This window comes from Siniperca chuatsi, linkage group LG22, assembly GCF_020085105.1.
Source record: "Siniperca chuatsi isolate FFG_IHB_CAS linkage group LG22, ASM2008510v1, whole genome shotgun sequence".
In the NCBI taxonomy this organism is placed as follows: Eukaryota; Metazoa; Chordata; class Actinopteri; order Centrarchiformes; family Sinipercidae; genus Siniperca; species Siniperca chuatsi.
Window position 1 is genome coordinate 596,047 of NC_058063.1, and position 14,832 is coordinate 610,878.

General features: G+C 39.5%; 1 protein-coding gene and 1 non-coding gene across 3 annotated transcripts; both read right to left on the reverse strand.

Annotated features, from left to right (window-relative positions):
* Positions 1–322: 322 nt before the first annotated feature.
* Positions 323–14,240, reverse strand: LOC122869647 (eukaryotic initiation factor 4A-I). 2 transcript variants are annotated; one of them, XM_044182816.1, is made up of 11 exons: positions 14,125–14,240; positions 12,558–12,600; positions 12,258–12,390; positions 10,641–10,780; positions 7,291–7,459; positions 6,523–6,632; positions 6,261–6,404; positions 5,591–5,728; positions 3,465–3,554; positions 1,952–2,031; positions 323–1,285 (listed from the first exon to the last, which is right to left on the reverse strand). In XM_044182816.1, the coding sequence occupies exons 1-11, from the start codon at positions 14,145–14,147 to the stop codon at positions 1,141–1,143; spliced, it is 1,215 nt and encodes a 404-aa protein (XP_044038751.1). In that variant the 5' UTR covers positions 14,148–14,240; the 3' UTR covers positions 323–1,140. The 2 variants fall into 2 exon arrangements, with proteins under 2 accessions (XP_044038751.1, XP_044038753.1); XM_044182818.1 differs by lacking the exon at positions 14,125–14,240 and adding an exon at positions 13,622–13,645.
* On the reverse strand, positions 8,225–8,364 carry LOC122870778. Its single transcript, XR_006376666.1, has one exon. It is a non-coding gene; the product is annotated as a small nucleolar RNA SNORD10 (small nucleolar RNA).
* Positions 14,241–14,832: the final 592 nt, after the last annotated feature.

A 14,832-nucleotide genomic window follows, 5' to 3' on the forward strand; every position in this document is an offset into this window, starting at 1 on the left:
GTTTGGTCCTTTCATGCCAGATGGCGCCTCTGCAACAATTTGGTGAGGTAGGTTACAAAAAGTCACTACCACAAAAATCCAATATTTAGTTTAAAAATAAAATCTAAATGAACAACAACATCAAAGAGATGAAAATCCAACCATGTCGTCATGGTCAAGAGGCAGTCTCCACAGAACTCACCGTTGTTTTTGCCTCCAAACATCTGTGGCCACCAGTCTTCAACTGAATGCTATGACTGCACAAGTCAAGCGGTAAGTACGTACAATAGCAAATAAAAAATAAAAAATTAAATAAAAAAGGATCAAAACGGTAAACAACTCATTCATGATGGATTTTACTATACAGGTCTTTATTGAATATGCCCTGTGTACTCCAGCCCCAAAAACTCTGTTCTTAACATGATCATAGATGTGTGTTAATGGCTGTTTCAAGTACACTGAAGGTTGTTTAAATACTGATCTGGTCGAATGCAGCACTTCCCATTTCATTTAGATCATTGTTGCGAGTCCAAACTGAACTACAGACTTAACCGCTCATCTATCAGTCACCAGCAGTGCAGCACCTGGTGATGCTGTGCAGGTGCAAATCAGTGACATTTCACAAAGGTGAAAATCATCATTGTATTAGCATTGTGCATGTTATCAATTGAGCAAAGTTGTTAATTTAATGTTAAGCTTTTCCTAACAATCAGAGCTAGAATCCTTTGTCATCATTGTTTTTTTTTTTTAAATGTGCTTTTGGAAACAGTTATGTTTTGCACTTGTGGGATACTGTTACAAACATTAGTTTTATGTTAAAAGTCCTCAGTTTGCAAAACATCAATATGGAAAATTTCAAATTAATCCTTTAAGTTTTAGAGTAGGGGGATTAGCTGCAGGAATACTTTAGGTGCCAATTTGGGGGTAATGGACTATAGCAAGCAGATGAGGCAGGTCAGTAACTCATCCTTCCAAGATGGCCGAAAACTATTACAAAATGTTTGGAAGGAATAATGGCTGCATTCTTCCCTCCTTAGAATGTACAGGGTAAAGTCATGGAATTCAGCAAAAGGAAGTTCTTAGAATTCAGATCGTATAAGAAACAAGGTTTGACTTCTAAAATAAGCAGGGTGGGTGTGGACGAAGGGCGTGTGAATTCTTCTAGATAAGATCGGCCACATTCATGGGCATCTCCTCAATGGTGGTGTTGTAGAACGTCTCAATGTCCCTCAGGGTTCGCTTGTCATCCTCAGTAACCATGTTGATGGCTACTCCCTTTCTCCCAAAACGACCACCCCGACCAATCCTGACAGAACAAAAAAACAAAAACAAAAAAAAAATAAATAAATTTAAAAAAAAAATAAAAAACAACAAATTTCAGCTTCACAGCCCTGAAGAGCAGCAAGGGACAAGTGTGCTTTGAAGATGCACAGTCATGTCACAGGATGGAAGATAGATGGGAAAGATTTACAGGTAAATTAAAACAACTCAAGTTGTAGGTTAGCAAAGTTGGTTGTGTGAGGGTTGAAGTTACTGTGCATTTTGAATACAGCATTATACCCATTAAATTTGGCTTTGATTACTTTGAATGAAACGTCATTGAAGGTAACATGAGGCATCCAACTGTCCAAACAGACGACACTTCTGCATTACATGTTAAGTCTATTTTAAAACTTTTAAAAGTTTCCAAGTTGTAATTAGGACTTGGCTGTTGACATTAGCAATATTTACAAGTTGGAAACTAGTAATTAAAAACAACCACATACTAAAAAACAAATACAAAACATACAGGAATCAGGGGCTAAAAAGAACTTAGCCCCTTATTAGAAGATGTGACATCAATTTTCTTTCTTATTAACAAGCCAAATTCTGAAGTTCATTCACCATGTATTTAATGGTTTACTTTGTTTTATGAAACACTACCACACTCAATTTGGAATTTGATACTTCGCACCCTTGGTTGTGTTTTTACCTGTGGATGTAGTTCTCCCTATTGGTCGGCAGGTCATAGTTGATGACTAGGGACACCTGCTGGACATCAATACCTCTTGCCTGAGGAGTAACATAATGACCATTAGATACATAGCACAGTCATAGCACAAAAAGGAGTGGACAAGACTGGTCAACTGCCAACTCAGTTTCTCATGTACAAATGAATCATGAAGAAACTAATCTTTTCATAAAAGAAACTTCAGGGGACAAAATTAGCTCAACTCTACAATGCATTGACATCACCAGATACTTCAACTTTGTTGTTGCTTTTAAGATTTAGTAGAAATATGTCAGTTCAGGCAATCAGTTCAGAATGACTTTTCATCCATGTTCAACCTTAACACTGCTGCCTAATAAATTCAGTGTTTATAAAAATGTGTGCATCTAGCAAGTTGTTTGAGTGACCGACTAACATACAGACAAAAATCACTGTAGTGGTAGAACTTTTGTAGTTCAGTCACAGTCTGGAAGTCCAACTATTAAAAAAGGAAGTTGTAGATGTGTACTATCCAGTCAAGATAAAGCCCCCTCCAAAATGTTACATTTGGCGGACAAGACTGAGTGTAATCTGCCAATTAGTTGCGAGTCAAGGACTTAAACCAAGCCACAGTGGAGGGCAGATAGGCTTCTCTACCAAGGAACTTTCAGTCCTTCACCAACACTGCAGATGGGAGGAGAGGGAACCTTGGGTGCACACACTATTCATCTTCAAGACAAACCTGATTTCTTGGATAGTCTGGGTTTTACCAAAGGAAGTGTGGATAATAGCTGCCAAGTCAGACCTGCAGTCCCACGAGTGTGATGCAAGTTGTAGGTGGCGATCAGCACAGATTGGAAATAATTTAGTTCGCAGACAGTGTAAAATAATTTTAGCATTGTGATTTTGCAACAAAAGCACCACCTAGTGGCCGACTGGCACTAAATTTTGCAGAGCCTCGATGCAGCATTAGAAACTCCTGAGCAAAGTTGTGTGTTAATTGGACAAGCCTGTGGAGATAGATGTTAATTGATTTTTCATATTTTTTGAAAAATAGAGTGACTGACTTGACTAAATTGACCATAGGTTGCAGTGAGGCAAACTTATCACATAGTGGATGTACTGAAAAAAAGTCCAGCTCTGCAGGATGTACGGGTGATTTTTTTTAAGTTTGGAATGCGAAATGTCTAGAAATTTACATTTGTTGTAAAGCCACACCTACTTTAAATCAATTACCAAATTTTAGGCAGTCCTGACCCTAGATCATACAAACCGAATTTCATACGAATCCATGCTGCCAGTTACAAGATATATTTTTCGCATTTGTAGCACCACCTAGTGGCTGACTGGTGCCAAATTTTGTAGATGCATACATACATACATACATTGTACATACACGTATGATGTGCTTGAGACACTGTCAGCAGCTCAGAATGTTTTCCCAGTTCATACCTTTGTCAGCACTCCGCTAGACCAGGGAGGATCTAACAGTGTAAAAGGATGTTTTTGTACATACCAGCAGGTCAGTGGTAATCAGGACTCGACTGGAGCCAGAGCGGAACTCCCTCATGATCAAGTCTCTCTCTTTCTGGTCCATGTCACCATGCTAAAAAAAGATAAATAAATAAAAATAAAAAAAGGCAGGATTGGAGGATACAAGTGGAGACAAATCTAAACTGAAGACATGACAAACCTACACTCATAACTGTATTAGTATGTTTATAGTATTAGTAACAGTCTGACCTATATCACTGAAATGCATCCAATTTATTTTTTAACATGAGGCGTCAGAAGGTTAACAGCTCACGATGTGTTTGACAATGTTAGAAAACGTGAGAAATAACGTTACGTACGCAAGTAACATAACAGAATGGAACCAGCGACAAAAGGGGATCCTAGTACGACACCGTTTAGTGATAAGTTTTTATCCACACCATGAACAAAACTTGCACAGATGAAAGAGCTGGGTGAGATTCTTTGTAATCTCTGCCAGATTAAGCCCCTGTGCCATGAAAGGACATTGCTTTACCCAGGGGGCAGACTATGCTTAACAGTGGGGCTAAAAAATAAATAAAGCCACAGGGTAAAAAGCGGGACCCAAGGACAATGTTTTGTCATATGCATTAACTTTTAAAAACACAGGTGTCACTATGTGTGAGTAGTGTTCAAAACAAACTGGCGAGAAACAGGAGGATGCGCACACACCAAGGCTCCAGAGCTTGATTCGAACTGGTGACCATGCAGTCACAGGCTTTGTGTATCGGACTACAGGGCCAGTCAATACAAGTTTTTTTTTTATCCCCTCACAAAAACAAAAAAAAAAAAAAAAAAACTAATAAAACCCACACAGCAATGGACACTAAACACTGAACTCAATGATAGTGGGTAACCTGATTGTATGTAAAACTCAAAGTGCAGTACTTTATTAAATTAAAAAAAATGAATTGCCTGTAAAATATTAATTACTGTCCTGTGATCAGTATGTCATAGTGACTTTGGAAAAGGGTGAACAATCTGTGGCATCTTCTGCCTTTACTACCAAGTCAACAACAAGAAGTCAGGGGGAAAAGACTTTTCACAAATTCAAGCAGGGACTTTGCGGTTCATAGTCTGCACCTTAACATCTAGACTAAGATCCTCAACCGAGTGTCTTGTTTTTACAGGCTGACTTAGTCTGAATTAACACAAAAAGTCCCACATGATTATGAGCAACACAGAATCTTAAACATTTAATCTCCAGAATATTAACAGTGAATCAATTGGTAGCATTTGAAGAAAAGTTTTGAGTTCATTGATTTTGCAATTTAAAAAACAGGGTGTGGGACTTTGTAATGTCCATTGGCTGCAGTGAAGCAACATTTCTTCACACATTGCAGGCTGTGTTGCAAAAAGATTGAAGTCTAAGACAGTCTGATTTTGCGTCATTAGTTTTGAGTAATGGTAAAAAGTCTTACTCACTTTAAAAAAAAAAAAAACAAAAAAAAAACCCCACCCAAATTTAATCTTCTGACTCGGATATGAACATAGATGATGTCATCTTAATTTCAGGAAAAGACAGACACATACACCCCCAAAAAAAAAAACACACCACACTCACTTAAGAGGGGATGTCCCAAGACTGGTGCACATGCTAGCTCTGAGCTTTGCTGCACAAGTTGGTTACAATAGCTTAAACCAATGTTGATTTATGAGACTTCATGTAAAACAAGTCAACACAATTGCACAGCTTTCAAATTTGGTTCCATCGTCACCAAATTTCAATAATGAAAAGTTTGGATGGAGCTGCACAAAAATTTTGAACACAGTTAAAAACGGCAGAAAAATCACCTGTTTAAAATGGTTGGGTTCCGATTTCAAAAAAGATCGTAAAATCATCCAGATTCCAGGGGGGTGCTGAACATGAAAAGTCTAGCGCCACCATGAGGTCAGTTGATGTAGTTTTTATTGCCCAAGTACTGGTTGAGTTTAATCTGTCTGCCAGTTTTTGTTGTTATCAGCTAAAAGTTAAGACCTACAACAACAATCCAAAAGCGTTCCAGCACCACAGGTGCTGGGACCCCTGACAAGGGTTAGGGACAGGGCCTCAGACTAGAGTGAGCTTTTCTGCTCAGTTTATGTAGAAATGACAAGTGGGACACTTACCAGAGCAGAGACAGTGAAGTCTCTGGCATGCATCTTTTCAGTGAGCCAGTCCACTTTCCTCCTTGTGTTAATGAAGATGACTGCTTGTGTGATCGTCAGGGTTTCATACAGGTCACACAGCGTGTCCAGCTTCCACTCCTGAGGACCACCACTAGTTAATACACACAGCCAGCTCAAGCTACCAGAGTTTCTTTGTACATAGTGTAATGTACCCAGATCTTCGAGGACATGCTAAGCTGACTGTTTTAGGTACACTATATTGCATTATACAGAGAGGCGTTTGTTATTTAGACTACCCGCATTGATATAAATGGGGTGAAAAAGAGAAAACACCTCAACAATTAAAACGAAGTATAACAATACAGTTCTAAAGCACCACAAACTGCATTCTCCAAACTAACCACACAGTTAGAGTGACACCTCTCAAAAACCGTTTCAACAAAAACTGATTACAACCTTTGTGAAGGTTTGATTTACTGCAAGACTGCATTAGTTTTAGCTAGGTGCACACTGGCAACTGACTGTACTTACGGTTTACTTTTTCATGGCTAAATACAGTGCACCTTACACATCCTTTAAACCAACTTTTTACAAATACAAGACTGAGGATGATATGGACTTTAGTCAGCAAACTAAATTCAACTTTACCAACTGGAAAATGTTTCTCCACCTCTTTCTCCACATTGATGTAGAACTGACGGATGCCCTCAAGGGTCAGCTCCTCCTTCTTTACCAGGATTCGGACAGGTTCACGCATGAACTTCTTTGTGACCTCCAAAACGTCAGCTGGCATGGTGGCCGACAGTAGGACAACCTAAAGAAAAAACAAACACCACACAGACAAGAGATCCTATAAAAATCTGAAGCCAATTGAAAGCGTTTTTTGGTCTTAAAATTTAACACCCAAGTTCAGCCATGTATTCAGCACTTACCTGTGTGCTGCTCGACAGTTTCAAGAAGATCTCATAAATCTGGTCCTTGAACCCTCGGCTAAGCATTTCGTCAGCCTCATCCAGCACAAACATTTTGATGTGCTTAGAAGCTGCAAAAAAGAAAAGTAAATAATGAAATAGCTAAACCAGAAAACAAATTTGTTTAATGTCGTTATATACTTGTGGTGTGCCGTTTCAAAGGCTGGACGTAAGAATATGGATGGCAATTAATTCACCACTTATTTAAAAAAAAAAAAAAAAAAACACAACACAACATTCTCCGACAATGTGCTACAGGGACATCCTTGGTGAACCTTTCAGTGCTCACTGTGCCAGTCTCCAGGACTGGCCAAAGACTGAACTGACGGGGAACGGTTAGGACACATGCCCACGGTTAGATTCCAGCCAAGGACTTGTGTTGCATGTCACTCTTACTTTGTCTACCTCTGTACTGTTCTAATACAGGTGAAAATGCGCCCCTCCCCCAAAAGAAACAGTGCTTGTTGGTGGGATACAATGTCAAGTACAGTGTTTAATCGTCTTATCAGATGCCAAAAACACTGCATATCAGTCTGGTGATGAAAATAAATAAAAAAATAAAAAAAAACACTTCCTTCTCCACACTTTGGATGAGCAATTCCATATTGCAATTTTTATTTATAGTGTGACAGTCAATATTCTGGAAATTCATTTAAGAAACTGTTTCAGTTAAAAGTCAACCTGCTAACAGCTTAGCATTTGTCACGATTAATTCACATGATGACTTACAGAGGTTTTTGCGAGTTAACATGTCGAAGACACGGCCGGGGGTTCCCACCACAATGTGTGGGGCTTCAGCCTGCAGCTTCTGGACTTCACTGCGAATGCTGGTCCCGCCGATACAGGCATAGCAACTGGCTCCCATGTAGTCACCCAGGGCCAGCACCACCTTCTGGATCTAAAAAAAAAATAAAATAAAAATAAAAATTAAGTCAAAAGAAACAGATTACCAATTGTTTATTCATGTTTTAGGCAATTAAAAACAAAAAACATTCAAACAAGGCACAGTCAAAATCCAACATATAGCCTGAGGTTAAAGCAATTTATCGCTTGGTAAATCTTAAATACGCAAGGCCTGTTTAACCCCCCACCACACACACAAAAAAAAAAAAAAATAATAAAAAAAAAAAAGTTATAACCTTATGTAGTACCACGTCACACGGATCCACCGTTCTTGCTGGCAGCAAGTTCACTCAACTTACAGTATTGTGAAATTGCTTCTCCTGAAGCACAACTGCTAACAGTTGCTTGCATTGGTCTAGCTGTAGGAACTTTACATTTCAGGCTTCCACCTTCAGGCAGTGCAGCTAAACTAGGGATCACACTAATATTGCAATTATTAATCTTATGGTTTAATCATATTCCAGATATGGAATTATGTTTACACAAGTGACCTTGTTAGTCATCCTGTATACATGATTAACAAGGCTCACAACACTGTACAGTCATCCTGTATACATGATTGTACAGTGTTGTGAGCAAGTTAACCATGACAAAACGTACCAGACAGCATAATTAATTAAGATATGAAAGGCATTATCAGGTGTGAAATTAGTCACTTTCTTCTCTTGGCGTCCTGCAGCTGATTTAGGCATAGGTAATCTATACATTCACCTATGTCAATACTAGCTAACGACTCCCTTTTCGAAGTATGATGGGTGCTGTATTCAGAAGTAGTGATATATGATCATGCTTCTGGAACCCTGCTGTGTTGAGGACTCAAGGCAGCAGAACGCCAACCAGAGCAACACCACACCAGGGGTTTACAGAGTCAGCTGACACGCATGGGTTTCATCATTATACAGCAGTTCCCTTTGATTGATTGTAGCTACCACCATGTATTGGCATTCAGTCATAAGCAGGTGTGCCAGAGCAACAGGAATAAACTGACCAGACTGGTTTGATTCATGTGTTGTGGAGTGACAAAGTAAACACATTTTACAAGTTGATCTTCCATCTCCCCACTTCATATTCAGTTGAGCACAAATGCAAACCCCCTTCAAAGTTATTCTGGCAGTCATTTAAAATTAGATCATATGGCAAAATGTTACAGCCTTGAATCAAATGTATTTTTAAAGTAGTCAAATAATCTTAAGGGAACAACATTTAGAAGCACATATGTACTGGAATACTGTGCAGATACTTGACATAAGACTGAGCGCGCCATCTTAAGTTGGTAATAACTGCTGTCTACAGTGTTATATTACATCAATTTGAAATTAGTTGCAGTTCGACTGAGGGGCTATTGTAGGGCTGAAACGATTCGTCAAGAATCTCATTACTAAAAATCAATGCAAATTGTTTGCGTCGAAGCTTTGTTAATCCATATAGCTATATACAGCACACTGTTTTACACGGGTGATTATTACTGTTGCACAACATGCTTATGCTGTTGACAGGTGACGTGAAGATGTGATTTGATGGTGGACTGCAAAATGGAGGAAGAGAGAAAATAGCGAGGGGCAAAGAGAAGAGACTGGCCAGAGAAAACGACAAAGTGACCAAAGTTTGGAATCATTTCAAGATGAAACAAAACGAAAACTGTACATTTATTGTAAAACCAAACTACCCTTCCACAATAATAGCACAACGCTTCACCATCTCAACAGAAAGCATCCAGTCCACAGAGCAGAGCCGGGCCGACACAAGGTAGCGTTAGCATTTAACGTAAATCAATGATTGCTACGAGATGAACTTAAAAAAAAAAAAAAAAAAAATATTTTACTACTTCTTTTTCAAATGTCAAGATTAGATGCTTTTCCTTTTAATTTTATTAGTGTATTTAGCAATTTTGAGTTTTGGACTGTTGGTTTCACAGCTGTTAAGTTAATTGACCATGTTTTGTTTTGGATTGACTGCACACTTTAGAACTTATGTTGTAGGGATGAGTTTGTAGTGAAGTAGGCCTATTACAGCAACTCGCGAAAAGCAGTTCTCATTTAATTTTATTCGCCAGTGTAGATTTTAACTCCCATTTGGTGAGTGCTAATTTTGGACCCCAAAAGAATGTACATTAATTATGGCAAGTTAAAGTGGGGTATGTGATTCAGGAGAAATCCAACAACATGACAGCGCAAACAACGGCACGTCAAGTAACGTGACTAACATTCGCTAGGTTGTGGGTTAGCTTAGTGAGGTTGATGGTAAGCCACCTGGCCCTAAAGTTGCTGCTGCGAAGCTAACATGCAGGGAGGACGAGACTGTTCCCCCAGAGCTAGCACAGCAGCTTCCGGACAGGCTGTGTATAACACTAGATTTTTTTCAGTGCAGACAGAACGGACAGCTAGTGCACCGTGGGGAGATATTTGTTGAATTTGACAACACACACACCCACCAACAACTGTATTGGACTAACTGGGTAACCCAAACATAAGATGTACCAATCCAATCCATCAGGTTTACTCACAGGGTTTGTTGTGGCCTTGATAGATATTTTTTTGCAATTTGAGGAATAAAAATGTTCAAATATTTAAGAAAAATCTGTTCATTTTGAGACCTGTCTTATTTTCTCTTTTGTATATTTACATGTTTACTATTGCTCTTTAAAAATGTGCTATTGATAACACTGATAACATCCAGCCACTAACTATCTAAATAAACAAACATTCTCCCCCCACTATTCCATTGGTTGCACAACCTGCATATTTCATGGTCAAGTGGAGCGAGACTCAGATATATCAAGTGATGAAACTTTCGTAACAGTAATGAATTCATTTTGCAACATATAGCTATACATTATGTATAGATTTAGGTTACTTTGTGCGGTGGTGTTTCATGTAACGTTATTTATGGTAATCTCAGGATATGGCCCACTAGCTTTAGCCAGCAACTACAGAACTACTCAGATGGCTGTGTGACATGATAATTACCCAGCTCCTAAATTGTTTGTTACAGTTACCTAAAGCCATGTTATCCTAATCTGAGCACAATACTTCTAAAATACAAAGACAGATCAAGATTTTTGATACAAAACAATTTCATGAATCTATGGAGACAATACCTCCAAAACAAGAAACCCTTCAAAAGTACAGTTTCAGTGCAGGTTTTACACACTGTTTTTATGTTGACAGTGAGCCTACCTGCTGAGCCAGCTCCCTTGTGGGAGCCAGGACCAGAGCCTGAGTGTCTTTCAGCTCCACATCAATCTGCTGGAGGATGGAAATGGCAAAGGTGGCAGTCTTCCCAGTGCCAGACTGGGCCTGAGCAATCACATCGTAACCTTAAAAAAATAAATAAATAAATTTTTAAAAAGTAGCACCACATAGTTCAATCAACACTGCAGCACAAGCATGATAGTCTAATTCAAGGTTCACATACTCCCTTTCAAGTCACTCAATGTCCTGTAACTGTCAAGTAGGGACAGGTACGAGATTAAGTCTATTGTATTGGGCCAAATAGAAGATATTCTTCAGGGGTTATACCACTGTCCACAACTAGACAATTGTGTGTTCACAACATCAGATATTCTCATTTATTGGAAAGTGTGTCTCCTACAGAGTGTGTTGCATTATGGGTAGTTTGCAGCATTGTTGCTATGCTAGCGAGTTTCTTCAAATCAATTAGTACGCCTATTTAACAGTTTAAGGGGGGGGGGGTTAACCCCAGGTTAATCTACAGGACTCTGATGACTTGTCACAGCTTCAGGGATGCTTAAGTGGAAATGTTTTGTCAGAAATCAATGCTTTGGGTTGCTCCCTTGCTTGATCAACTATGAGGTTGGTGATGGTTTTATAAAATCATCACCCTAAGATCTGAAGATGCCTCGACCCAGAATATTTTGAAAGTAAGATGGCAGATTGTGTGAGTTTGCGTTGATGACGGCAAGCAAATAAAAGCATCAAATAAAGTAGCCTTTAGCCAGCAACAACACAGACCCACAACTAATTTTTGGCATGCAAGTGGATCACAATGAGTTAGTTTGGCAATGTGTTTCAACAGCAGTCTAATCAAACTGTTCAGTTTGAAAGGCCACACTACTGCGTTCTCTCTCTTTTTAAAAAAAAAGAAAAAAAAAACAAAAACAAGTTTTGCTACGTTTACACCTAGCGTCCACACTACAGTGTTTGAGCCCCTAAAACCGAAGTTTAGAAACGCTACTGGCCCCGTTTTCGTTTTAAAACTCTGTGGTTGCGGTTTAGTCTGGAGGAGCAAAAACAGAGGTTTTTGAAAACGACGACGCAGACCCCCACATTCGCTTCTTGATTGGGTCTTGTCAGTCACTGCGTGTCCTTCCCTGATGTGTCATGCCCCTAGCACGTGTCCCTTTTCCGGAATAAAACAAAGACATCAGCCTCGACCACTATTTGCTCATTCAGCATGGATAACGTATTACAGCCGTTGCTGACCTTGATGTCTATGTCCCGTCGTCGGTCCAAGCAAAGATATCTCTGGTCTTACTTTTTGCCATTGCTGATCTACGTTCACAGTATTTACTATAATTGAACATCCACCGGCAGAGTAGACTTCTTGTTTACACCGGCCCGCGCATGCCCAGTGTATGTGAATAGTTACGTTATGTGCGTTTTCAGGCCTGTTAGTATCTACGGAGATTATTTCTGAAACTGGGCTGAAACGCTCATCTGGACAGAGATCGTTGTAGCCTAAGGTGACCTTGATTATGTGTTCAGAATCAATACAATTAACAATGTTTTACATACTTTTACTGTATAGCCACATTTACAGTATGCGTCACTTACCCTTGATACAAGGGACAATGGCTCTCTGCTGGATCGCGGAAGGCTTCTCAAAACCATAGGCATAAATTCCCCTGAGCAGAGCCTCGCGCAGGCTCATCTCATCAAAACTGTCCACGATCTGATTCCAGTTACTCTGGAGGGAGCAAGACAAACAAGGAGCAACAAGACAAAAGTAATTCAAACACATCTTAAAAAAAGAAGTTTATATGTGCATGCCTTAGGCCAAGTAACTGGATGGAAACTTCACTGTGCTGTAGTGGGTTTTTATTATCTTAATTACCACATTTATAGGGGACTCACCTCAATGATCCCATCTGGCTCCATGCCCTCTGGGCCATTGTCTCTGTGAATGACAAGACAATGAAGTCATTGGTATCCCTGAGAGCTTACTTCTTTTGCACCACATCAGAAGACAATTCCATGACCGACCAAATAACAAATTGGAAGAGCCATTAAAATCAACAATTTAGACAAGTCCACGTTGCAATGCCAGAAACAGTAGGACAAACAATTCTCTTCATGATTACTGCCACTGTGTTGTAATGACCGGATGGATGAATATAGCTTAGAGGAATATTTCCCTAGTCCAATTCTGTGTCTCCATTCTTCACTGACAAAATTACACAATACAATATCTTTTCAGTTTCTTGTCAGATGTTTGCATAATTAATTATTTCATGTCATATGCTACCTCCTAAACACTGAAAACCCCATTTTCTGGACTGCTAGATTGAGACTTTACAAAAAAAATAAAAAATAAAAACCCCAACAACAAAAAAAATAGGTGTCGTTTTATCATTGGGCTTGTATGTATCATCCGCCATTTTTAGTAGAAATGGCGGACTATAAGTACATACATTCAAGATGGTCGTTTCTCCAGTCCGGGCTGAAAAGTCAGAAGCGAGTCGATAGGAATAACTGCCACAACTAACCACGTCGCTTTAAGTCAGCGATTTTACAATATGCGACTTATTTTTGACCTACGATGAGCTTATTGTAGATTTCAAAACATGGTTCTAATGCAGAATGTGCGATAGCACGAATAAAAGAAAAGCTCAGTTGGTTGTAGAGCGGGCCCGCTATAGCCACTGCAGAGAGGCCCTGCTTGCTTGCCTTTGTGGCCTTTTATTAGACTTGCCATGTCAGCGAAACCCATTAACGATGCGTACACAGACATAAACCGGGTATTGGTTTCACGAAGGTAGCACAGACTTTCAGCTAACATGACAGTAATGTTTGGGGAAAAGCTTCCAACAGCACGTAACGGCCTAACGTTATACTACCGGCATTGTCCAGGCCGCCGATTAAAACGACCATGTGCGCCCGTCATACAAAAAGAATAAATATCTTTGGATTAACACTACCAACTCCGAGCTTCCCTCCATTATGTGAAGAGCCGAGGATTCCGCATTTCCAATATACTTTAAACGGCCTTTAACTACAGGAGCATCTGAAATAAAAATTGCGAAGGCCTAGAACACGCTTGTTCACGTGCTATTTAAGGCGCCGGTTGCCATTTAATTAGCTTCAGTTACGATCAGGACCAACAGCGATCACCATCATTCGTGCCACCTGAAACAAACATATGCTACAATTTAGGAAGCTAAATATAAACATTGAATTGTAACTGCCAAAACATAACTTGAGTTCACCGTATTGGTTAATTAAATGTGAAGCCCGGTGACGTTAGTTTAAGGCAGACTATCGGCAGGCCTTAGCGTTAGTCGAGCACCGAAACGCCACAATGCTTCAGTCAATGTCTACATCCCGAAGAGTCATCCATAACAAAGAAACATTTCGACGTAAACGAGTAAATCAAGTTCTTGAAACACAAAATACCCATACGACCATAAAAACTTTTCCTCACCTATTATCATATTCAGCCGACATTATTCCAAAGAAAGAAACTGCGGCAGAAATGTCTTATATACACACAAAGAGGCTTTCTCATTGCAACAGATCGCTGTCATTTAGCTATAATCCCTCCCATAGAGACTTGTGATTGGCCGATTGGTACGTCATATAAAAGTAGGTGGGCCGTACCGTCTGTAGTCGTGTACGATTGTTGTACCGTTAGCATGCCAGGGGGGCGGAGTTTACATTTTATAAACCAACAGTTAGAGAGGTAACCAAGCTCCTTTCACCCGGGCTACCCCGGGGTACACATTTATAGGTCCCCCATTCTCAGTTCAGCCATTTGTCAACGTGGAAAAAAGACCGAACCCTAGGGTGGACTTTTTCTTCTTTTTTCCTAACCATATTTCCTTCCAATCTTTAGTAATCTAGTAAATCAAAACTTGGAACATTACAGCAGTGGCACATCTCATATCCAGTCATGTAATCATTAAACTGTGGATGAGTCACACTGTTGTCATCTGTAGCATATCGTAACTAAATTCACAAGGGAAGCTTGGAATGTGAGTGTGAGATAACCTTTACAGTTTTATTCATCATTGTGGCTCTGGATAACATGGGACTAAATAAATATGAATTGTAAATCAAATGTATGCCCATTGTAGCTTTTTTATTAGCTCACAGTCAATTACAAATACAGTATTGCAGGCAGATAAACCTA